Here is a 23505-nt window from a genome sequence, read left to right on the forward strand (position 1 = left end):
GCAGGAGCACCAAGGAGCGAAGAGGAGGTGACAGGCTGAACATCTGTGTTCTCTGAACCCCACAGCACACAGACCAGAGACCCTTAATGCAGTCCAGTTCAAAGCTGGGCTCAGGGAGTGGATATTTTGATTTACTAAGTCACATCAAGTACTCAACCACACACAGGGAAAAGAAATGCAGTGAATTCTATGAGGATTTTTCCCAGGTCTCTTGAAACTCCTTTTTTTCATGCAAAATAATTCTAACAAAAAGGTGAAGAGCAGAAAGCAGGGACACCCTCTCTGGATTTTCTCCTCTTCTTGCCTTCATTCTTAGAATTCTATTTCTGACACCTCCTCTCTAACTTTTGTAATGTAAAACATTAATAAACTTCTTTGTTCTAGCAGTTGCATAAAATGGGATACTACTACTACTGCAGGAGTTATAGTAATTATGGAGATTGCCATCCTACTGCCTGACATGGTGTCAGAAAGACAACCTCGTTCAGGTTTCTTAGAGGGGAAAAAGAAACCTACAAAGTAATCTCTATCAAGCCATTAAAATTATCTTTTCCAGAGACAAAACAATGCAGAAGTGCTTTTGATAATGAAAGAAAGAGGTTTCAAAGGTCACATTTTGAACACAACTGGGGAAACATACTGTCTTGTAACATCTCAGTTTTGTGTCTCCATGTAAAAAAATAAAAGGCATAAAAAGTACATGAATTTACTTGTAGCTAGATGCAACAAGGGAGAAAAATGAGAAGAGGAAGAATACTGTTCAAGTTGTAGCTGTAAAGTGACATTCCCATCACTGTCATCAAATGCAGACAAATTTCCATCAAGAAGTTCGTGGGGGCTGCTCTGTGGGATCCAGCCACAGAGAACCCACCAAGAGCAAAGGTGCTGCTCTGAATTTGGCAATTTGGGAGTGAAAACTTTAGTTACACACCAGTTCCTGCCTGATGTGGAGGAGGCAGGGAGGATGCACAGAGAACCACAGAACCAACAGGGCTGGAAATGACCCCCAGGATCATCAAACCAAACATTTAACCCAAACTCAGGGTACAGACCCAGTGCCCCAAGCCTTGTGTGACCCTGGGAACAAGGTGCTCCAAGCAAACAGCTCCAGTGTCACTGTGATGTGTAAGGGCTTCTTTCTCATCCTCCACCTCAGAAGAACTCCAAGTACAATCAAAAAGCACAAAATCCACTTTAAACTCAGTTGACAAGACCCACGGGATCATTTTTATTCTCCTCCCACACCCTTTCTTTACAACAGAATATTGTTGGCGCTATGAACACAAGCTACAGTTGTCTCAAGAGCTGCTGAGTAAAACCACATATAACAGTGTTATAAAATAGTTTGTGTGCAAACAGAATACAGCACAAAGGCATGACAGGTAGCCACAAGCTGTGGTTACAGGTCTTGTTATCCTGGCTCAAATTGGCCACCTGCTGTCCTCTCTGTGGCCACAGCCACTTGCTAGTCCTTAAATGATCCAGAGAATGGGGGAAGAGTAGAGTGTTTCCAAAAATGGGCCATAAAATCATGAAAACAAAAATTTTTAGGGGCTGCTTTCAGTGGCTACTCCATGACTGACATGCCAGAGTTATTCTGTTTCTAATAATTTTTAAATTAAGGCATTACAAAACACAGCAGGCAAATGCTTTACTTGCACAGCTTATTATTTTCGTGAGAGAGATGAACCTAATTCCGTCTTGCAGTACAACTAACCAAGTTTACTCTTCCAAAACATGATGGTTTTCTAGTACAACAGCATCTTGAATAGTTGAACAAATCTTAACACTAAGAGACGTGTCGCAGCTCTCTACATTTTTACAGGTTTGCCTTTTAGATATTTCAAGTTACCAGGGAAACCCATATCTTGTAAATATTTATATCATATAATTCTTTAAATTCCCACAAGTGCTGATCTATGCCATTGCTCCAGTTAAATGACTACCATTTAAATGTGACACACTGAACAGTAACTTGCTCACAATTCTCCTGAAGCACACAGCAGTGCAGGGATAATGTCATTCAGCTAAAGGGGTTATGCAGCAGAGTCCTAATAAAACCAGCTGCAGGCGATTCTGCAGCCTAACAAAGTGACAGATGTCCCAGTATAATTTGGGGCCTGTGTACAGGAAAAACACCATGTCCTGCTAAGAAGGTCAGTCATCCAAATACAGCAATTTACACTGCTGGATGGAGAGCTGGGATGAAGATTTTCAACGTGCTTCTGCCAACCAACAGCACCAGAATAATTAAGGATAGTGGGTGTTTAACTCCCAGCAATGTGTCCTCTGATTCAGCTGGCTGAATTAGGACCACCATGCTGAAACCTTATAATCACCAAAATAAACGCAAACCTTCACCTAAATGCAGAGGACTCTGGGCCCTTCATGTCTGATTCCACTGGGGTTAAAAAGGTGCGTTCTGCATCACCCACTTTTCCCTCCTGCACTATCTCCCAAACAACTTTCTAGGCACTGAAAATACACCACATGCTGAAGGTCCTTAGAGAAATTAATGGTTCTTTTTGCTCAGCCCTTCCTGTGTTCCACCCTCAGTGCTCACTGCCCTCACTTCACAGAGTTTTCACTGTCCTGTGTGCAGGTGTGAGGAGCAGCTCATATCACCTGCTCACTTGCAAAAACTCAACAGAGACAATCAAAACATACCAACCATTATTTATTCCATACAAAGAAGAGAAAACACATTATTACAATGTACTAAAGTTTTTATCTATTACCTTTGAAAAAAAAAAGAAACCAGAAAGCATAAACAAGATGCAAACACAGATCAACAAACATCATTATGATGCAGGTACCTTAGGAATAGAAAATTTGTATTTTCTGTCTGCTATCCTAATTCTTTTCCATCTTTGAATATTAAAGAAAATAAATACTATATGCTACCTATCAGGCATGCTCATAAATCAAAGATTTTGGGAAAAAATTAACATATCTTTTTGAAGATTCTTATAGTCACAAAAAGTTAGAAATTTATTTTTAATTAATATGTGAACTTTCCACAATCCAAAAAAACAAAAACTGGCATGTTTTGCAATGCTGACGAGGCAAAACCTTCTCTCTCCACCTTCACAACAAAGGCAGGTTGGAAAAGTGCTCATTTCAGGTAAGCAGACCATAAAATTCTTACAACAAGTAATTGAAGCAACAACAAAAGCAATCTGGTCCTGAGGAGGCTACTAAACTATCTTATACTTTGAACCACCATGGCTGCACATTGCCCAGGCTCCTCACTATTCACTCCAGAAAGGGTATTGCTGCCCCTGTGCTGAGGTGCACAAGTGACCTACACACAGCTCAGTTGGGAATCAGAGCTGCAGCGACACAGGGAACAGTTTTCCAGTGATTTGTACAAGTCAGATACACTTTTAAAGACCTGTTCATGGCCATTTTCCTCCTCAGACCTTGTCAAATGCCTTTTTTTTTTTTTTTTTTTTTTTTTTTTTTATATACCAAATTCAGAAGTCCCCCTGTGGCTGTTGCCAGCAGTTTGACAGCTCACTACATGCTGTTGATGGCTTTTTGGGCTACCTAAAAACAAAAACCAGACAAAATTAAGATACTAAAAAATATTAATGAAGGGCCTTCAGGTACACTTGGGGCAGACAGAGCCCTCCCCCAGGGGCTACACCCAAAAACAGAACCATGTGGGTCATGGATTTTCACACTTTGATAAGTTTGGTCCATTTGCATATTGGGGGTTAATCTTCCAGTTACAGCTTCAGGCAATGAAGCCAATTGCACCAAATTTGCTGCCCCCAACTCACTTCTGTTTCCATTTCTCAGGGCCTGAGACGGTGAGGTGTCCTTGATTCCCAGGCCTGGAGAGGAATTGTTCTGTCTGACCAAAGTGGGAAAGCAGCAGCTGACACTGTATATGGAGTTGAAAGCTATATACTAAAGAATTGCAGGATTACAAATGTATGAAAAATATAAAAGCTAAAATCCTAAGGCATCACTATCACAAAGAAACACCTTTTGGTTTTTGATCAGCACCTCAATGTTGTGCTGCTCAGGGCTGATCAGTGTCCCTCAAGACAGGACCCACTGTGGTGGTCACACACCTGGACAGGAAGATGTAAGAGCCAGACTGGTCTCTTTAATTAGCTTATTCCATTATTTTCCCATGTGTACTCACCCCTTTCCCTGCCTTAGGCTCCTCCTGAAATCATCCCACAGCAAGTCCTGTGCAGTCCCAAAAGCTCTTCCCTACTTCCCATAACCAGTGCCCTGTTCCCACAGGCACCACGCTCAGCCTCCAGGTGACCTCGAGCCCTTTTTCTGACTTCTCCTGCTAATTCTAGTTCAGGTAGCAAGCCAGTGAAAAAAATCACTGGATTTTGTGTGACTTAACTGCCTGGGAAGTCATTCATTGCCAATTTATACTTTCTTACTTTTATTATAGGTGGCCATTCCAAATATTTCCTCTATTTAAGGCATATAACAAAATTTGGCAGAAGTCCAATGTGAAAATTTCCTGAGCAAAAGAAAGCTCTCACTGCTGAATAGGAAGGCTGCTACTATGTAGTTTCACAGAGTTTTTAAGTAAAAGAAAGGCTAAATGTACTGCACACATACAGAGAAACTGATTTCCCCCAGAATGGTTGTCCTCTTTTGTTGTGAAATTATTGTTTATGTTTAAGGCAGGTGGTGGGACAATAATCGCTTATAAAATATTTCCATCACATGCAATGTCTCCAATTCATGTAATTCCCTGAAAACTCTACCCAGCCATCAGTTGCTGAGCTCAGGAGAAAGTGGAGATCAAACTCTTGGTCTGTGCTGGTGAAGCTTGCTTTGGCATAATCCACATTCCATCTGCTGCAAGAACCAGGCTGGAATTGTCTCAAATGAATCACATAACAATTATGAATGGCACATAATTAATGAATTACAGCTCACGGCTGACAATCCAAGTGCTTGTGGCACCTCTGCAGAAGTTGTCTCATGGTCTTTGTCCCTAAACATCCTCTCAGAGGTGTTCTGTGCCCCACCACAGCAGCCCACAGCCCTCAGCCAGGCTGGGGTGTTTTTCCTGGGGCTGTGCAAACACAACTGAGCTTTTTGGCCTCAAAAACTGAGGTATTTTTGGCCACACTCATCTCTCAGGGCTGGATGTCAGGGGACAAACATTGTCTGCTAACAAAAAGCTGCAATGGATGGCATCACTAGAGGAGCACTGCAATCTCTTTTTCTTTTATTCCACCAAAAATGCCCTAAATGAAAGGTCTCTAGCCATATACAAGTGTTTAGAGGCTCTCAAACAAATTGCAGGCTCAAACCTCTGTGTCCTGGACATCAGCACTGCCCCAAGGGAATAGCCAGGGCTCACACTGCACTAAGAGAAGGCAGCAGAGCTCCTCCATAGAAAGACAAGGGTGCAGCACTGGAACACAGCAATTCAAAAAAAAAAAAAAACCCAACAGAGATTTATTGTTCATGGTGAAATGCTGAGAGAGGCAACAGCACCATAATGTCAGTGATCTCATGTTCTGCAGCCATCAGAACAACTCAAACCAGACACCAGACATCAGTTTGCAGATCTGAGTGTAGGTGTCTGACTAGGAGACCAATTGTAGTGCTAGTTTTCAATAGCCTTTCCTTTTTTTTTTTTTTTTAATAAATTAGATTACAGTAGAGACTTAAAACAAAGATATTATTCCTGCTGGTTGTCAACTGATTCTGGAAAACCAGAAATTCTGGCCTGCTGGTGATGTGGCTAGCCCTACAGGAGATGTGCAAGCACTATTTTTAAAACACAACCCATGTTAGGGACATGAAAGTTACACAAAAAATTAAAAAACACAGGGGAACACTAAGAGTGTGATGGGTGCCAAGTACAGTAGGAAATAATTACTCCTGCCACATTTGGAGGACCTTGATGATAAGAGTTATGGAGGCGCACATCATAAAATACATTTAACTAAGTACATTTAGGAAATACGCTTCAGGACTGCAAGGAGCTTTTTCAGCTGATGAGAGAGGGTTAAATAGGCTTACTTTGGAAACCTAACTTATAAATTTTCCAAAGCTTTGGGATACTCCGCCATGCTCTAAAAGTTAATAAATTTAATATTTACTCACACAAAATATAATAAATTTTATGTAATTTTAGTAATATTAAAATTATCCTTTTTTAACATTTGTATTCACCTACAGATCCCAGCACGTTCCAACTCCAGAAACAACCTACAGTGAGTGCCAGCAAACCTTTCCAAAAATTAAGCCAATGTTGCTTATCCAGCTCACAAGAAAAAATTCAACATAAGCTTTTAAAACAAATATTTCAACTGCTAAGCTTGAGGACATCCTCAGAGCAGTTTTCAGTATCAACATCACCAACAGAAAATGTGCATCTCTCCATCCTCCTAAGCCCGTGTTGCGTATTCCGTGTTAGTGATCACAGGGACTTCTGCTGTCTGCTCCCTGTTTGTTATGCTAACAGGTGCCAACACTTCCATTTAATCCAATCTGGAATGTCTGCTGCATCTCCCTGTGCCTTCCTGTGTCTATGTATGGCAAGCTAAGCATGCCCAGCTCTGAGACGCCCACAGCCACACGGCTTTGGCTCTCCACAAGCTGCTGCACAAGCAGCATCTTCTAATTTAGCCTCCCTGAGTGTTTAGCAGGGGGCACTGAGATGGATTAAAGCCTTTCCGTGCACCCAAATGGCTGCTACGGGTTTGAACACACCCAGCCTGCTGGATAGATTTGCTACTACCATGTGGCTGGTGTGAGAAATAAGGCTCAGTCTTTAAAATTTTCAAAAGTTTAATAAGGGATGCAAGGGACAGTGTACGGCATGCTGGGTGCTTGGCAACTGCCAGAGACACACCAGTTAGCGTGAAACAATTTTCTTAAATACTTTTTCATTACATTGGCCAAATGCATATCCAAGAAGATTGTACATATTCAAACATTCCTTTGAGTTTACATGTTCCAGGAATTTTTTTGCTTGGTTCGACCCTTGACCCATCTTCATAAAGTACTGCAGATTAAATGTATATATTTTATTTCTTTACAAAGCCTCCCCTGTTCTATGGTTTGACAGTTCCTAAAAGCCTAAGGGTCAGTGGTAAGTTCCTCCTTGCATTCTTTCTCCCAGTGTTTACTTACCTGGTTCTTTTCAATGTTATCTTATCATACAGATAAGATAAGTACATTAAATCAACATTAGCTATTTCACAAAATTGTCTGAGTTATTCTCACCATAGTCAGTTAGTTACACAAATAAAAGCATTAGCTACTTCTGCAAGTTAATGTTATGATACACAGCACATAGTCTTTATTTTAGTATTTTGTGAGAGCCTTAACTATAATATATTTATCACACTAAAATATATAATCTACACAGGGATTAGGGTAAAAAGGCTGACAAATTATATTACATAAAAAGCAGTTTAAAAGTGATTACAAACTGCATTATATCAAAATAATTTGCAAAAGCCAATATAACAGCAAGATCCAATGACTACAGTTATTTATAACAGCTGGGAGAGGTTTGCTGCTGGGGGTTGGAGCCAGGGTGGGTTTGGTGACACAAATAAATACAAACAGCAGCCCTGTGTCAGCAGCAGGGCTGAGCTCAGGGGTGCCCAGAGGGACATCAGAGCAGCACAGGGTGGCCCAGCTGTGACCCACACACGGACCCTCTCACTGCAGGGAGTTCACAACACCCCAAATTTCCCCTCTCACTGGTACAGGCAGCTCCAGCTACACCATTAAAACCTCCAGCTACTCCTGCCTGTGAACGAGGACTTTACTAAGGCAGGGAGAGACCAAAGATTTCCAGCACAGCCACCTGATAGAGGACAAGGGGTATACAAGGAAAATAGGAGAGGTTTTGAGACTCTTTGCTGGTAGGGAAGGATACTGTAGCCTACTGACAGTTACAGCCATAAGAACTTATTCTATGAGACAGCTCTTGTTCAATATAAACACTGTCAACAACTAAGCCCGCCCTCACTGACAAAGTGAGTTTCCAGTACCTCACTAAATTAGTTGTTCCCCTTTAAGTCCTTACTTTTAAAAAAAAAAACCACCCAAGAAACAATGTTATGACATACTCTATTGTGCCACATTGTAATCCCAACGTTGAAAACAAGACAGGGTTGCCAATAATTCCAGGCTGAAAGTTTCCATAATTTCACCTTAGCAGCCCTGTGCTTGTCTCAAACAGTTCATGGAAACTGCTGGTGCTCTAAGCACATTTAACACACTCCAGTTTCCCAAACAACAACTAAAAATGAACACACACCAACATTTTCACAACACGAGTAATCTACAATGGAAATTGCAGGTTATATATAAAATACATGCAGAACTGGATATTATTATTGATATAAGTATTACTCAGTAATAATTAATTTTATGGGTTCACGATTCAGGGGTTTTTAAGAGGGCAGAGGGAGAAGCCTGAATCTAGTAAGTGTTTTTAATCAAATGAGTCAATTACATTTGAATACTGTTCTTTGGAAGCTCTCAAAACTCCCTTTCAAATATGTTTTCCATTAATTATCCACACTTCCCTCAGCACTCCACCCCACTCATATCCTTCCTGACCTGGGTGACTTAAAAATAACCTTGAATCAAGAAAGAACACCAGGAAATATAAATGGAAATGGCAGCTGATCAACCCTTAATAAAAGGTACATGGTATTAAAGCAGATCAGGCACCTGGTCCCACTTGATATATTTAGAAAAGTCTACTGAAGTCACTTAGATTAAATAATCCACCGCTGTGAAATTACATCAGGTAAAGGACAGACATTTAATTTATGTCTTTGATGTAAGAAATACCGTGTATGTATTTTTATGAAAGTAAGTGGAGTAGGAATAAACAACTGTTCACAATGCTGGGCTGTGCTAGGGGGTGTCCCAGCTTTATAAATGATGCACCTCCAGTACCAGGTAGGGATTCTCCAAATAAACCCCAGGGGGAGGAGATAAAATAAAAAGCCACCTGAGTGAACAGCAGGGACAAGGAAAGGGTAAGGGAAAAATCAGAAAAGAAAATGGATAAAGAAGTGACAGACACTGGAGCCAAGGTGAGTCCTGGCAGTGTCTGGAACATCATAAAGCTGAACAACCACATCCCCCTCTGAGCTTCTGCCTCTGTAATAACACAGCCCAAAGAATTTATTTTATATTTTCCAGGGCAGCAAAATTAAGTATTTTTTGAAAATATTGTTACTGCTCAGCACAAGGAGAATACAAAAGGTAGAAAACCACTGAATTACAGATATATTCCAAATAACTCAAGATAAGGAAAAAAGGCTTCAGCTTGAGTTCACAGCAGTTATATCACATTCTGTTCATTAGCGAAAAGAAGTTTAAAGTTAAGTTTATTCTAGTTGCACAACTTTTTCCTGCTACAATTTAAACATGAGCCAAACCAGAATGACTACTTCAAATTTAAATCAGATGGGAAGCGATTAAAAAGAAAACAACCTCTTTTACTCTCCCAGCAAAAAAAAGAAGTAAAATAGAAAATGCATGCCACATACATAGTACACTTACATGTGCATTAAAGGACAAAAAGCACATCAAAAGCACAAAAAGACAGAAAGAGTTTTCATCTTTTTATTTTGCAGTAAATTCTTATGAATTCTGAATTTTTCGTTATGGTTCTGAGCCAATAGTAAATTTCTTCCAGAAAGAAGACACGACTCTACAGCAACTTGAAACAATGTCCTGGCATATATATTTCTTTTCACACGTGATTCCACTTCACAACAAGCAGAGAGGAAAATTTAAGAAGGCAAAGTGGGAAGCCTTGCTGGTTTTCCTTATAAAAAAAATTCCTACTACTTGGGCCAGCAATCCCATCTTAGAACTAAATGTCCTGGGTGAATGTTCAGTATCATCTTTCACTTGTCCCCGGGGCCTGGTCCTTCAGAGAGTTTCAGCCCACATTGCTGTTGAAGGCTCTCAGTCTGGTCAAGCATAATTTCCTCTTTGTGGATACCCAGTGACCACCCCAAACCACCTCCTTTCCCTCATGTGTGTGGGAATGCTTTCCAGAAGGATTTTCTTCATCACTTCCCCAGGGACTACAGTGATACTGGTCCTGTACTGCCCTGGCCCTCCTTTGTGGTCATCCCTGAAGATATGAGGGATATCTGCTCTCTCTCAGTCCCCAGGAACTTCTCCCAATCACTGTGACCACTCTACAGTTTTCAAGGTTCACTCAAGCAGAAAGTCTGGGTGCCACTGGACTGCATTAGGAAATCATTGAAGAATATGGATAGATTCAAGTCAAACTGGTTTGTGTTCCTGAGTCACTCAGGAATTTAGAAAATTCCAAATTTTTGTAATACACCACAGTAATTTCATAGAAAAAGAATTATCTGTTTTTACTGCATGTAACTGTCAAATGCTGACATTATTGTAAGGTGGGAAAGTATAAATATCAAAACCTACTAGGAAAGATGAAAAAACACAATTCAGAAAGATGAGGTGCCTTACACTGCTCAGAGTAAGAGGACTTGGTTGCTTACACATCTCCATCCATCTTAAAAATGGCAGCAGAAAGTCAGGGTTGCTCAGCCAGAAGAGGAAGAGATGCTCACACAAAGAAATAAAATGTGGTTGCCCTGGAAGCTGCTGAAGCAGCTGCAGAAGTGGGGCACAATGAGTTGGAGAATCCATGCAAAAGGACACAACAGATGAACAAAGTCCTACACGGGTTCCTGTTCTGTTCCTGCTCACACCAGGTCATTTGCTGTCCTGGTCCTGGTGAGAGCAGCACAGGGACTGACCCAGAGTTCACCCAGAGCAGCCTGAAAGCACCACATTAACATCTATGGGGCAGAAACCAGGCCAGGAATATGAATCAAAAGCAGTTTGAAATTTGCATGAGGCAAAACAAATGCAGGAGGGAAAGGGTCAGAGAGGGGGACACCACAAAGAGGGAGCAAATATGTGAACAAATATTTGATATCACCCTGGCAACAAATGCCAATAATTAAAAAACTCATACATTCACCCTTCTAATGCAAGTGGTATTAAGGGGACCTGCTACAATTACAAATTAACTACTCATAAAATAAATATTAGGAGTAAAAACTCTTTTCAATTTCAGCCAAGTGCATCAAAGCCCAACTGCCTGAAACAATGTGGTACGACTGAGATCAGCAGGACTGGGGAGAACCTTCTGCCTGGAAGGACAAACCTGCAAGGACCAACAGATCCCAGGGGGTAGTGAAGCCATGAATTAGAGGAGGAACAGCCCAGACACAGGACTGGGGACCTGGCACTTCTCAGGTCTTGCAGTGTGCAGAGACTTTCAGGTGACACCTCATGACAACTCGTGGGAGTCACTCCTGTGTCACCCGTGCAGCCACAGCTGAACACCCGGAAAGGCGCAAGGATAAACAAACATCCCCATGCAGATGGTGTCACCCATATGCCAGCAGATGGGATGGAATTCCGCATATTAGGCTGGTTTGTGTCTGCAGAAGTCACAGCAGACAGGAAACTGATTCACCAGCAGGGCACAGTGTGAGAGGGGCTCAAGAGGCAAGTAACTCAGAACACATAACCCAGACAAGCATCCTTTTGCTCTGTATCACCCAGGTACTGAACACACGTAAGATATACATTCAAGCACTCTCAAAACAAGTAAAAGTAAAATAAAAAAATTGAATACACATTTGCAGAAAGTCAATGATCTTTGAGAAAACCTGTTTGAAATCAGTGCTGGGAAGATACTTTTTATATTCCCCCTCCCCATTCCTTGGGAGGTAAATATATTTATTTGTCTCAAACAGAACCACCTGGCATCACTCTCAGTCAGACTGATGCCTTTCAGGCTACCTAAACACAGAGGCCAGACAAAGTTAAGAGAATAAAATACAGTTATATTTATTGAAGGGCCTTCAGGTACATTCAGAGCAGACAAAGTCCCCTCTAGGGGCTACCCAAAAATGGACCACAGGTCACAGGTTTTCACACTTTTATAAGTTTGGTCCATTTGCACATTGGGGGTTAATGTTCTAATTACAGCTTCAGGTAGTGAAGTCATTTACCCCAAGTTTGCATCCCCCCCAACTCACTTTTGTTTACACTTCTCAGGTCCTGAGACAGTGAGGGGTTCTTAATTCCCAGGCCTGGAGAGGAAATGTTGTGTCTGACCAAAATAGGAGAACAGTAGCTAACACTGTATATGGAGTTTAGAGTTATACACCAAAGAATTGCATGATTACAAATGCATGAACAATATAAAAGCCAAAATCTCAAGGCATCAAGGTGTCTCAGAGTGGCTGCCGTGCCCTGTTCCCTTCACTGGCCCACAGCTACAGGGATGCAGGGCAGCATCCAGGCAAGATCCTCTCTCTAAATCATTTCAGCAGCATCCCAGTGGTGGCCTCTGGCAGGTCTGCAGCCCCTCTGGCCCTGCTGACAGCAGAGTCTCTCAGGTCACTGCACAGCCAGGGCTGGAAGCAGTGGACACCAGTGAGCCCGGGCTGCCCTCGGGCCAGTAATGCTCTTATGAAACTCCCATCTGCAGCAGGCAGCAAAGATGTGAGCAAAACCCCTCACTTAGGGCCTGCAAGCTTGCACACATCACAACAGGATATCTGCACCCAAACAAATTGCCTCTGTGTGGTTGTTTCCAAAGTCGTGGGTCAAACAGCTCCATTTCTCACAAGATTTTGTATGTCAGTTTCATGTTTAGTTTGGGGTTTTTAGTGGATTGGTTTTTTGGTTTTGTTTTTGGGGTTCTTTTTGTAGTTTTTGGCATTAGGTTGTAAAGTCAGGTACAGAGACGTGAGGAGAGACACTGTGTTTGAGTCCCAAGTGTGCAGTCCCAGTGACTGCAACCCTTTTTCAGAGCAGATCCTGGCTCAGTCACCACACACAAGTGAGACACAATCTGATGCTTGCATGCACATCTCCCTGCACAGTGATCAGCAGAGTTCAGAAACTTCTTACACCATGTCCTGTGACACCTCTCATTACATCATCCAGATGCTCCCCTACAATTAACACATTTATTTTCACAACAGCCAGTGAGGTAAGACGGAATTACTGCAACAACAGTCAGCACAAAACCTCAGCAGCTCTGATGCAACTCAATTTGGATGCCTGGTGAGATAAAACCATTGATCTTTGGTGTTTAAGTGGCACTTTTATTTTTTAACCACTACATTCACAGAGATTGGTTCTGCCTCCCAGCATGTCTACCACCTGAGCCAAGCTAGGTCCCCAAATCAAGGATTATTTACCATTATTAACAGCAATCACAATTATTTTCTGAGTACTTTACAAGAAAGGAGGCCCTGCTATTTCTCTCAGCCATCATGTATTTGTTGGGCCAAGAAAGCATAACTGCAAGACCTCACTGACACAAAACCAACATAAAAACTTGGAAAATCACACACACAGGGCTCAGTTCCACCCAAGGAGCCCTCCCTTGCCTGATGTTCCTGATCAAACTCTCAGAACAGGAAACAATGACTCAGATATTCAGATATCAAATGCAATTGATTATCAATTGGTTATCACCCCAGGGCCATTAGCACTGGTTTTACCTTCACCTGCACACACAAACACCAGCAGGACAGTGTGATACTGCACAGGTGTCTCTGTTGGCACCCTCCACACTCCCATCTCCACTTCCTCCACTTCTTCCACCATTTTCTCCAGAGAGCTTTGCAACTGGCCTACACATTTTTAGTCTCTCCAACAGATTTATTAGGAGGAAGCATTTTTAATAGTTCACCAGAATTCTTCTCTGAGCATCAAATTGAAGAGAACCTGACTAGTGCAAAAGAAGGTTGCAATTTTCTTGTCATGCCTGATCCTCCATGACTGCACAGGGTTAAAAATAAATTCAGATTCCATTCAGGAGGACATCAGAAATATCCTGTCAAAGGTGTTGAACATGATCCTCACAATTCCAGAGAAGAATATAAAATCTTTGGCACATGCTGGAACAGGAGAAACAACTTGTGTAAGGCAGAGGAATTGAAATCAGAATGAAACAGAAACAGTGGTCACCTGCAGCCATCCTAAATTTCCAACAGGTGAGGACCCAGCAGAGCCCTGAGACATCAGAGAGAAACCCCCAATAGCACGGTGTGTTTTAGGATCCAACATGGAAAGGTCAGAATAGATGCAAACACCCAGTTTGGGATGGGGTGACCAATTCCCCAGACTGGCCTGGCCCTACTGGCCAAAACTTCCCTATCTGCCCCAGGATCCAGCTCAGGCGAGGCTCCCAAAATCCTGCCAGCAGCACCTGTCCTGCATCTTCTGCACAGGTGCAGACATCTACAGAGCTCATAATTTATTTAATCACAGAATGCCAAATAGAGGCACAGCATCTTTAAAAAGCAACATAATAAACTAAATATAATGAACTAAATGTTTCAATGAGCTTGCTGAGTTTGAAAGATTGCAAAGGGCACTCTGCAGTGCAATGGAAATCTTGCAGAAATTCAAGAACTTGAATCACACCAGTTCAAGCCTGCAGAGTAATTAATCAGATAATTTCTGTTACTCAGACATTATATCACACTCAAAAATCTCAGAAGGGAAAAAATAGACAAAAGTCACAGCTCCACAGCACCATGACAAAAAAAAAAAGAGATAATATAATTTCAGATTTTTTGCAATAGTTACAGCATTTACCTCTTAAACCCCAATCCTTTTTTTTCTTTTTTTTTAAGATGTAATGGAGCTGATCAGATCTACCACAAAAAGAAACCTACTCCCAGAAGTAAAATTAAAAATTATAATATAGCTCAGTTCAGAAATGGCAGTTTATAAACACTTCCTAAAAATTCCCAGTTGCTTCTGAGCTCATGGCAAACACCAAAAGATACTGAAATGGCTGGACTGACTTGGGGAAGCCTCTACTTCTATAAATACTGATTCTGTAGCTCAAACAGAAAACCTTACAGGATTGGTAAGTCAAAAAAAAAAAAAAAAAAAAAAGAAACATTGGAAGCTCAATTGGAAGCATATGTTCCTACACATTTAGTGCAGAGGCACAGTGTTAAAAAAACCCATCCCTCGATCAGTAATGACTGGTACACAGAAAGAACTGGGAAGAGGTGCTGCCAAAAATCCCATGGCAGTGACAAGGACAGGCAGGGGCTGATCCATGGTCCCACCAACACCAGCACTTGTCCTCCACCCTGCCCACCCACTGAGCTACATCCAAGTGGCCATCAGCCCAAAAAACAGTGAAAAAAATCAAGTTTAAAAGTTAAATTAAGATGAATTAAGATGAATTAAGATAAATTAAGATAAATTAAGTACAATTATTCAATAAATTAGGGACTGAGTTGCTATTTTTGTGCTCAGAATTTGCTTTCTACAGATCTCCTCGAGCATCTGAGGAACTAAACAGAAAAGGCCAAATCAATGCAACTCCATCAATAAGGGAGAGAAATTAAAATGAGCAGTAGCACTGGCTGTAAGACAGGTGGAAGAATGAATTTCATGTTAAATTGTTAGAGTGCTTTATTTGAAATTTATTTTGACTGTTCTCACCACCACCATGAGCTGCCCTGCAGCAGGGAGGTTCTGGTCACCTCACACGTGGATGTTCAAGGTTGGGACTGTTCTTGTTGGCACAAATCTTTTTTACATGGTAAGTGATTGAGTGACATTTTTGAGCTCTGAGATTTTGCATTTCCAAGTGAGGTCCCACCTGTCCTTCCAGTCAGCCATTGACATTTCACCTGTTGGCTAAAAGCATTTCCCAGCTATCCCACAAACAAGCCCTTGCCAAATGTCATTTGCCTTGGGATCTAATTATCATCCAATAATTTAATTAAAGATTATGCATTTCTGTTAGAGCACACTGTGATATTTCAGAATCTTACAATACCCAGCACTGTAAGAAAAGCTGAGGACTTCAGTGCATGGTTTCTACCCAGTAAAACTTTGTATCACCAAAATCTAGCCTTATTACCCTCAGTCCTTTTAATTACTCTCTCAGACATTCAGGTGGGGTTTCTCGCTGCCTTTCACCCCCAAGGGTGACCAAAAATCAAGAACAGAAAACGAAATGGATCAGGCTCATGTTCCTGAGCAAAGCCACTTGACGTGGATGAAAGTTTCCAAAAGTTGAAAGACAAAGTATTAAATGTCATCAATATTATCCAAGCCATGTCTGTGCGGATTCAACTAACCTTTCAGGAGGAAGGCCTGTCAAAAATAAACTACACCTACCTGTAACTCAATTATCTGCTGTGTAGGTTGCCCACACATGCACAGTTACAAACAACCCATTTGGTAACACGACAGAAGAAACATACATTTTCAAGAGTTAGGAGAAAATGCCTAAATTTTGGCAAAATTGCAATAAATATGGCTGTGAGATTTTCCTGTTCTTCTCTTTATTCACAAAATGTGCTCACTACTAAGCAAACACAAAACATTTATCAGAGAGCAGAGCTCAGTCCCTGGAGAGATTGCAGGGGTTTTTTCCTTGTTTGCTTGGTTGTTGTTTTGGGTTGGGTTCTTGTTTGTTTGTGGGTTTTATTAAATTTTGTATTTATTTCCCACCCGTTGCCTTAGGTCACAGGGGACACTGTAAATTCACTTTTAATTTCTTTACAAAGAGAAAAAGCGGAAACCCTTTGGCTGCAGCTTGCATAAAGCACCATGCCAGTGACTTGTTTTCTGCTACCCCTTAAACACAAACGTGAAGAGTTTGAGGTATTTGGGGAATGTGCCTACAAACTGTGTGGTCCCATGACAGTGACTGAGGGACAGCAGGGGGACAGGGACAACCTGGGAAAGTGCTCAAGAGCAGGTTATCCCAAAGCTGTCTTTACAGAAGAACCATTTAGAGACTCTGCCATAAGATCTTACAAAAACATTAACCCCATGAGTACTAACAGCCATCTTATTTTAATTAACTCCTCTAAAAAAAAAATAAAATAAAAAAAAATTTGGAGAAAACAAAAACACGACACATCTTCTTATTTCTTGCTAGATGCTGAGAAGAAAAACTCACCTACTATTTTTTAATTTCTCCTGAAAATTTCTAAAACATGGTGGTGCCTGGCCTACCTTTCACTGGAACATCACAGGGAGTTGCCTGCCCCCATGCAAGCAGCAAGATTTATGGACAATACTAACTCTGAAGGTGCCAAAAAAACCCCAACTCTCCTCAGCCATCTACAATATTAAACAGCCAGAGGATGCTGAGCAACACAGAGGGGGTTGCCCAAAAAATAAGAGTAACTTTTAATTAATTTCATCTTCAGGAAAAAATGCTCTTTAAGTGCTGTTGCTAGGTTAAACATACATTAAAGTAGCTGAGAGGTACAGCAAAAGCTGTTGGTGGCATGTGCCAAAGAATAAGTGTGAAACAGAGAGGCTCCCACAAAATCACCGTGTCCTCTACAAAACCAGAGCTCCACCAGACAGAAAAAATTCCAAATTATTGGATTCTGTTAATCTGTGGGGACATGGACCTAATACTGCATTTTATTTTGCTAAGTGGGAGGAAGATTATTACAGGCAAGATACAAAGAATATCTCTGGTCCAACCATGTAACATTTACAACCTCAAATACCCTGAGACAGTTATTAATAACAGTATCAGAACATTTCCATGTATTCAATGCACAGTTATGAAAGAAACTAAACACACAGGCCTCCTCCCAATGAGGACAATAATAATGATGTTAATATTTACATTCCTTTAATCACTTGTTTCCAGTAGTATTAAAAAAAGTATCTGTGAACTTGCTGGGTAACAAGTGCCAGCCTTTTGTGAAGCACTGCAAGAAGCATGACTTGGGGCAGAATAACCCCTCACTGAGACAGAGCCAGCCATTCTCTGTCCAGAGTTTTTGAAGGAAAAGCTAAAATGTATTCTCATCAAGAACCTCAGTGCCACAGTGAAGGACTTGTTGGGAGCTTCACTTGTTTACAACCCTCAATTCCCCTGGGTAGAAGCAGTTTAACTAAAATCAGAGGCTTTCTATATGTGGTATTTACATGTCCTAATTTGCTGTTTTGAAACTCAACATCTTCCACATTATTGTTCTTTCAATAAATCTATGTCTTTTTTTTTTTTTTTTTCTTTTTTTTTTTTTTTTTTTTTTTTGTCTGAAATGTGAAATCAGAGCGTTCAGCAACACCTGCTTGGTGTTCATGAAAACTCTTCTAAAATCTCAGGGAGATCAAAACACTTTTTCTTTAAATACAAGAATTCCCTCTGCAGATCATTTAGTATCTGCAGCGTACTCAATCTGATCACACATTTCCAGAATATCAGTTGATTCACTCTTTATGCAGTCATTATTAAGACAGATCCTACACTTTATCAGATTTTTCTTAGAAGCAAGTATCCCTCTGAAGGAAAAAAAATACTAATATGTTAATAGAAAAGGCAAAATAAGTGCATTCTGCCATGGCAATTGTTTTTCTAGCCCTTACTGCTGCATTATTAGAGCAAATCTTGTGAAGGCATTTGGCATCTTCCAGAGAATGGTGGTTCCTGTAACACCTTAACATCCCCAGCAGCCCCAGCAAGAGTGAAACGTGTCACTAACCAGCAGCTGGGATGGCTGGGAGATGGACACCAATCCTGGACACATCTGGTGGCCAAATTTCTGTCCTGTGCAGGACAGCACAGCCCAGCACTTGTCCCACTCAGCTGTGACAATTTACAGAGTTTCACCTGGCTCACGACCTGACAACCAACGCCCAAACAACAGAAAACCAACATTGAAAGCATCTGCAGGCTAAGGAGAACAAAATCTATTTGTCCTACAAGCATTTTCCATAATCTTTATTATGTAACTTGGAGAAAATGCATTGCTTTTTCAAATATCCACTCAAGGTATGCTGATGAAGCTCTCTCATGTGATTAATTCCTCTTTCTCTCCCTCATTTGTGTAATTCTATAGCACATATCACTCCAATGTCAATAAAACACAGACTAAAGCTTTTGTATTTTGTCCTTCCTTTGGAGAAGAGAGATGCGATTCTTCAAAAACTGCCATAGAGCTTCTTTTTTTTTTTTTTTTTATCCATTCCATTAATATATTTATGTGGTGAAATAAAAGCAAATTAAATACATACCTTTTTTCACTGCCAGGTGTTAGCATGTGTAATATTGACTTCATTATAATCTGATTAAAGTAAGTTTGCCTGCCTCTGTTAATAAACTGAAGGTGGCTTATTGCTTTACCCCTTTAAAATATGAGCACAGTTTCTAAATTAAAAAGGCTGCTTAATTTTCAGATTATTTTTTCTTGCAATGGACCAGTTATAGTCACTGACTGAATTTCCTGTATACCTTAGCTATGATTTGTGTCTACATGTGTATGTACAAACAAGAGTGCACTTTAATGAGTAAACATTTGTAGAAGCTACTAACACTCAAAAGCTTTGAATAAAGCTTGGGATCAAGCAAAAGGTGAACAGAAAAGGATATTTCCTGACGATCTCTCTTGAAAATTCAAACTAGCATCCCATAAAAAAAAAAAAATGGAAGCATTCTTCTGCCTCTTTAACAGCAGTCTGCTATTCTTGCAAACGCCAACATAGTTGATGTCTGAAGCAATAAAAGCTCAGCTTCCTGCCCTGTAATTATTACTAGATGTAATTATGAACAACTCATTCATCACTATAAAAGCACAACTTAAGGCTCCCAGAGAACAGACATGGAAGGGGTTTGTTTTCAGGCAGTTCCCTTAGTCAAGCTGTAATTCAACAACACCACTGATAAACAAGTGTAGTAAGCCAATGTAAAGCAGGCAGGGCAACATCCATGTTTAATATCATCTGGGGATCCTCCAGCACTCTATTTATAACGCTATAAAAACATGCCTCAAAGCAATAAGCAAGAGTTGGAGGGAGAATATGACATAACTAAAACCATCCCAGCTCCCCAAAGTTCGCTCGCTTAACCGTGAAACATCCAGAGGCTGCCCAAGCACACCAGGATTATTTGTAGGTGGGGGAAAAAAAGCAGCACAAATATTAAGACAAGGCTCTGAGCTCTCCTTGCAAAGTTACCACTCCAGGGAAGCTCAGAGATGTGCTGGGTTTCAGAGCATGGCTTTGGTCTGTGCCACTTTCTCACAAGCACTTTAGGTGAGGAAACACCTGCAGCCAGCCCGAAACCACGCTCCTACAGCCTCCCAAACTTCCCCAAACCAGTCCGACACCTGCCGGGCTGCTCCCGTCCCGGGCGAAAGGCAGCAGGGCACGCCAGGACCAGATTCGAGCACATTTCAAACCAGATGAAGAATTCAGATGAGGCAACAGGAGGTGTGTGGTTAAGACACCCGATCTCCATCCACGCCGAGCAACTACAGCGCCCTTTTCTTCCCGGTTATGTAATACAGGAGAGTATTTAAGCACTCGCTGGTCTGACACATGCATGTCAAACAGATCAGCTTTGGGGAGGATCAGCCGGGGCCGGCAGCGGCAAGGGGGGAATTTGGCAGTTCAGGGGCAGTGAATGGTCACCCCTGCGGGGCAGGGATCCCACCAAAGCCTCTAGTAGTCCTTGCCCCAGGACAGCCGGGCGAGAGCCGGCTCGGGCGTTGTGCCACCATTTCTATCTCGGCACGACCGGCCTCGCAACACCTGCCTGGCAAGGAGCCTTCCCACTCCCGTGGGATGTCGCAGGCTGCAAATCAGGGCGCGGGCTCACCCCGGCCGCCCAGCCACCTGCCCAAGGGGGAACTGAGAGCCTGGTTCTCCCCAGAGCATCGCTGGGAGAGAGGCAGCCCCACAGGGAAGGGCTCAGTGACTCCTCAGAGTTGTCTCTGTGTCGCTTTGGGACTCTGGCCCCTCACAGGCTCTACAGGCTGAGTTTGCTGAGAAATGTATAGCTGCGTGGCAGAAGTGTTGGCATCGAGATGACTGAACACCTGGGCTGTGAGATGCTGCTCTCCGGGCACCTCACTGAAACTCGGCGTGCTGTCACTGGGGGTGGAAAAAGAAGAGTCAGGGAGGAACGAAGACTCATCAGCGAGGACTCAAAAAACCACCGGCTCCTCCACTCTGCGAGCTCCCGCCGCTCTCGCCCTTGCCCCGGCAGCCACAGGCGCTCCTGGCGGGGCCGGACCGGGGGCGGCACCTCCGGGGGTGCGAGGGGGCGGCCCGAGCGCCCGGCTGTCCCTCCCCGCCTGCCCTCCACCCGCGGGGCGCGGGGCGGTACCTGCTTGTCCAGCGCGGCATCCTTGGCGCTGCCCGCGGCGCATCCCTTGGGAGCGGGCACCCGCTCGCAGTTGCAGCCCTCCAGCATGTACATGCCGGCGGGGCGGGCGCTCTGCTCGCCCTCGAAGTAGAAGAGCACGTTCTGGTAGAGGGCGAACCACTTCTCGTGCCAGCGGTTGGTCTCCGCCGTCTTCTTGCTGAGGTAGCCGCGCTTGGTGCCCTCCTTGCGGGCCAGCAGCGCCAGGTACAGGGCGTGCCCCTCGTTGTACCGCACGCTCTTCTGCATCCTGCCCGGAGCCCGCGGCCGCGGCGCAGCCTCGCCGGGCGCTCACGGAGCAATTCATGGGCTCCGGCACGCACCGACGGGGCGGCCCCGGCCCCGCGCCCCGCCCGAGTGTCCCCCGGCCCCCGCCCCGCCCCGCCCCGCGCCGCCTCCCACCGCCCCAGGCACCGGCGGCGGCGGCCGGCGGCCCCCCGGGCGCTGACGTGGGGGATCAGCCGTAAATCCGCTTTGGAGAGCGATTTAAAGAGCAAAGTCGCCGCCGCCGCAGCGCCCTGGTCCCTGCCCCCCTCCACCCTTCCCCCCATCCCCGCATCCCTCCGTTCTCCCTCCCTCCATCCCTCCACCCCTCCATCCTGCCGGGGCCGGGAGCGGGGCGGGGGTCGGGCGGGGGATCCCGGGGGAGCCGCGGGGTGTGTTTTGGGGCTGCCCCGGTGGTTTCTCGATAGTTTCCGCCTTTTCCATTCTTCGAGCGAAAATCTTGGAAAGCGGCAGGGCCGGGCGAGCGCGGCCGCCCGAGCGGGTAACTTCGCTCTCGAGCTGCGGCCAAAGAATTAAAGCAAAAGGCAGCACAGAGACACCAAGAAAAAATACCAGAAACCCGTCACTTTTAACCCGATATTCTCACTGATAAAAGCGCGGGGGAGCATCTCAGGGCTCACCCCGGGGAACCCCAACCCCGCACATCCTTGGGCACCGCGCAGAGCCCACCCCGGGCACGGGCTGCGGGGGCTGTGCCGTGTGCCCGCCGCAAACGGGACCATTTATAGATCCCGAGTGGCGGCTGCAGCAGGAGGCACCGCCGGGGAGAGGGAAGAAAATCTGCCGGGAGTGTGGCGGGTGTTGTTCTCTCGCACCGGGGTAACGAGGGTGGCAGCGGGTGCGCTCTGGTTCCTGCACACCTTTAGCTACAGCAAATAAACTTCAGCGAGGGAGAATCCAGAATTGTTTTAGGTAAAACGCGCCAATATGGAAATTCCTACCAGCTACAGCACACCGCACCTTTAATTTAGCAGCTCAAAACTTCCTCCTAGAGTTCCTTCGGGAAAAGGCTTGGAATTCCTTCGTTTGGAAATGTATTTTGCATATGGAGCTTTCGCTCTGTTTTGCTTTGCTGTGTCTCATGAGTAAAAGAGGAAAAAAAGAACAAAAATGTGGAAGTTACAATATTCAGTATCGTCATATAATGCACAGAATGAGTTAGAAAATACTTCCTGTGTGATCTGTGTCGGCACCTGTAGTTTTTGCATATTATTTACAGCAACTACAGGCCCCATGCAGGGTTGCAAGGCTCTCATCTTGTCAACAGACAATTTTGTATCAGAAAAAAAAAACAAACAGATACACAAATCCTGCTGGAACTGGCTTCCTTTGCCTTGAGTCTTCACATAGTGAAATTGGAGCTTAGCACATCATTCCCAGGGAAGTTTGGGCAGGGCTTGGACAGCACCTGGATGGCTGGAATGTGTGACAGGACTCTTGTCCATCCACCCATCCCGGGCACTGCAGCCTCACCTGTCAGTGCCTCCCTGCCTGGGTTCCTCCCAGCCAGTGCTGAGTCAGTGCACCAGTTCCATGTGTAAAATTGCATGGAATATCATGTCCCTCGGTGGAAGCAAAAGGCAGGGCAGTCAAACCAGGGAGAGCAGCAAACTGCCACTCAGAGGACCATTCAGACATCTGACACTCAGTGAAGAGCTGGAGCTGTCCAGAACAAGCACGTCGTACATCATGAGGAAACCCTATAAGAAGAACCCATCTTTGCCAAGATAAAGTTGCAGGCTTTTGTCCCAGCTTACGTAATTTGTACTTCAATAAAGCTTTTTGCATAAATCACGAATGATCACACATCATCTGTTCCAACAGGTCACCTGAGACACACAGAAAAAAATAAGTGACAGGAGTTAAATTTTATTAAAAAAAAAAAAAAAAAGAAAGAAAGAAAGAGAGGGCTTTCTTTGACTACATCATTTTTTCCTAGATATGCAGGCATTTTTCCTAAGCTGAAAATGTTGAATATGTCATTGCACAGCAATCTATAGGAACTAAAAGGAGTC

General features: G+C 43.4%; 1 protein-coding gene across 1 annotated transcript in view; it reads right to left on the minus strand.

Moving 5' to 3' along the window:
* RASGRF2 (Ras protein specific guanine nucleotide releasing factor 2) overlaps positions 1-21454 on the minus strand; it is a gene marked incomplete at both ends in the record, with an annotated part of 109478 nt that extends 88024 nt beyond the window's left edge. Inside the window, one exon of the mRNA XM_083884182.1 lies at positions 21170-21454. Coding sequence (XP_083740308.1) covers positions 21170-21454 — 285 coding nt within the window. The remainder of the gene's footprint in view (positions 1-21169) is intronic.
* Positions 21455-23505: the final 2051 nt, after the last annotated feature.

This window comes from Zosterops lateralis (genome assembly GCF_965231275.1).
Source record: "Zosterops lateralis genome assembly, chromosome: Z".
Classification (NCBI taxonomy): Eukaryota; Metazoa; Chordata; class Aves; order Passeriformes; family Zosteropidae; genus Zosterops; species Zosterops lateralis.